The sequence below is a fragment of the Vombatus ursinus genome, unplaced genomic scaffold (genome assembly GCF_900497805.2).
Source record: "Vombatus ursinus unplaced genomic scaffold, bare-nosed wombat genome assembly UNPS02014880.1, whole genome shotgun sequence".
NCBI classification, from domain to species: domain Eukaryota; kingdom Metazoa; phylum Chordata; class Mammalia; order Diprotodontia; family Vombatidae; genus Vombatus; species Vombatus ursinus.
The window spans coordinates 1,311,198-1,313,294 of NW_020954658.1; the positions used below are offsets into that span (position 1 = coordinate 1,311,198).

The 2,097-nt window shown below is 42.0% G+C and overlaps 1 protein-coding gene across 1 annotated transcript; it reads left to right on the forward strand.

Annotated features, from left to right (window-relative positions):
• Positions 1-251: 251 nt before the first annotated feature.
• On the forward strand, positions 252-1,190 carry LOC114028405 (olfactory receptor 11G2-like). Its single transcript, XM_027842644.1, has one exon. The coding sequence runs from the start codon at positions 252-254 to the stop codon at positions 1,188-1,190; it is 939 nt and encodes a 312-aa protein (XP_027698445.1).
• Positions 1,191-2,097: the final 907 nt, after the last annotated feature.

Here is a 2,097-nt window from a genome sequence, read left to right on the forward strand (position 1 = left end):
ATATATATTTGCATACACATACATATATACACATTAATTTGTGTGTATGTATGCATGTATATATGTGTATACAAGAACACATCATATTGCTCATCTGAGGACCCATTTCCTGATATATAAAAATATTTGTTGCACAAAACTTTGGGGACAGAAAGTTTGAGATGATAAATAGATAGATAGACTGACACATGTATGTATGAATACTAAAGTAATCAAATCTATTCTATGTCCATTTCAGAGGTGATGAAGAAATGGCCACTTTAGGCATTCATAACATCTCTTGGACTGTAAGCAAGTTCATCCTCCTGGGCTTTTCACGCAGACATGAAATAGAAATCCTTCTCTTTGTGTTGTTCTCCACTACATATGTACTGACTCTGCTGGGGAATGGGACAATTGTCTGTGCTGTGTGGTGGGATCAGCAGCTCCACACTCCCATGTACATCTTACTAGCCAACTTTTCCTTCCTTGAGATCTGCTACATCAACTCCAGTGTGCCCAACATGCTAGCCAACCTCCTCTCCAATGCCAAGACCATCTCCTACAATGGTTGCATTCTCCAATTCTACATCTTTTTTTCTCTATGTGCAACAGAACTCTTCTTTCTGGCCCTCATGGCATTTGATCGGCATGTCGCTATCTGTTACCCACTCCACTATCCCACCATTATAACTGGGAAGCTCTGTGCCACCCTGGTATCTGCCTGCTGGGTGGGTAGCTTTCTTTGGCTACTGACCTCTGTCACTCTCCTCTCCCAGGTGCCCTTCTGTGGTCCAAATATCATTGACCACTATTTATGTGATCTAGGGGCAATGTTGGCCTTATCATGTACACCTGTCCCCAAAACTACTCTAACCTGTGGTGCTCTCAGTACCCTTATTACCTTTATCACTTTAATTTACATCCTTGGGTCCTACACTCAGGTGCTAAGAGCTGTGCTCCAAGTGCCAAAGGGCTCAGGAAGGCAGAAAGCCTTCTCTACATGTGCTTCCCATCTAGCTGTGGTCTCACTCTTCTATGGCTCAATCATGATAATGTATGTGAGCCCAGGATCAGCCAGCCAACCTGAGATGCAGAAATACATCACCTTGTTCTACTCAGTTGCCACTCCACTCTTCAATCCCATGATCTATAGCTTCCGCAGTAAGGAAATTATGGCTGCTTTGAGAAAAGTCTTGGGGAGAATTTGAATATCACTTTGACAAAGGAGGGATCCTTAAATCTTGACTCCTCAATCTCTATTTACAGGGTATGTAATAGTGGGGATTGCTTTTGTATCTGGGTATAATTAGATGGCCACTGAATTTCTTGCCATTACTAGGATTCTGTGATTTATATGAAAATGGGTAAAGGGGTTGAGAGGAGGGAAAGAATAAGCATTTAGGTGTCTATTATGTGTCAGGCAGTGCACTAATTTAGCTTTATAATTAATCATCACATTTGATCCTTACAACAGCCCTGGGAGGTAGATGAGATGGTATTATTGCCCCTGTTTTACAGTTGAGGAAACTAAGATAGACATAAGTTAAGTGACTTGCTCAGGGTGTACTCAGCAATGAAGTGGTCAGAGGCTGGATATAAACTCAGGTCTTCATGACTGTAGATCCAGAGCTCTATCAACTGTACCACCAGGAATCAAGTACAGAGAGGTCCCCTTCAAAGTGTGACTCTAACCAGGTATGGGCATTATTGCTGTTTCCTCTACTATGCTTAGCTTCTTGCAAGGTAAGTGGGTTGTTCAGTCCCTCCCATCTCTGACCTCAGTTGAAACATTTTCCTCTCTTCACCATGTAAATAGACATCAGTGTCTATGGTTGATTTCAATTTAGCAACACTTCAAGGATATATATGTACTCCACTACTGACTGGGCCTTTATTACAGGGAGACATGACTGTCTTTGTCCCTCTTCCCACATACATCTTATTTTACAGTGGAGAGGGGGATGTTACACTTTAGGGCTGGGGGAACAGGGCAGAAAGAGTAGCATATACTTCTTCTGTGAGTATTTATTCCCACACTGGCATAAAGCATGAAACTTCTTTAAGGAAAGATGATGCCCACAGTGACTCAATCTTCCTGCCTTTCTTTTTTAAATC

What these genes read in the sequence shown, in the direction of transcription:
- LOC114028405 (XM_027842644.1), top strand. Translation starts at nt 252, where the DNA reads ATGGCCACTTTAGGCATTCATAACATCTCTTGGACTGTAAGCAAGTTC.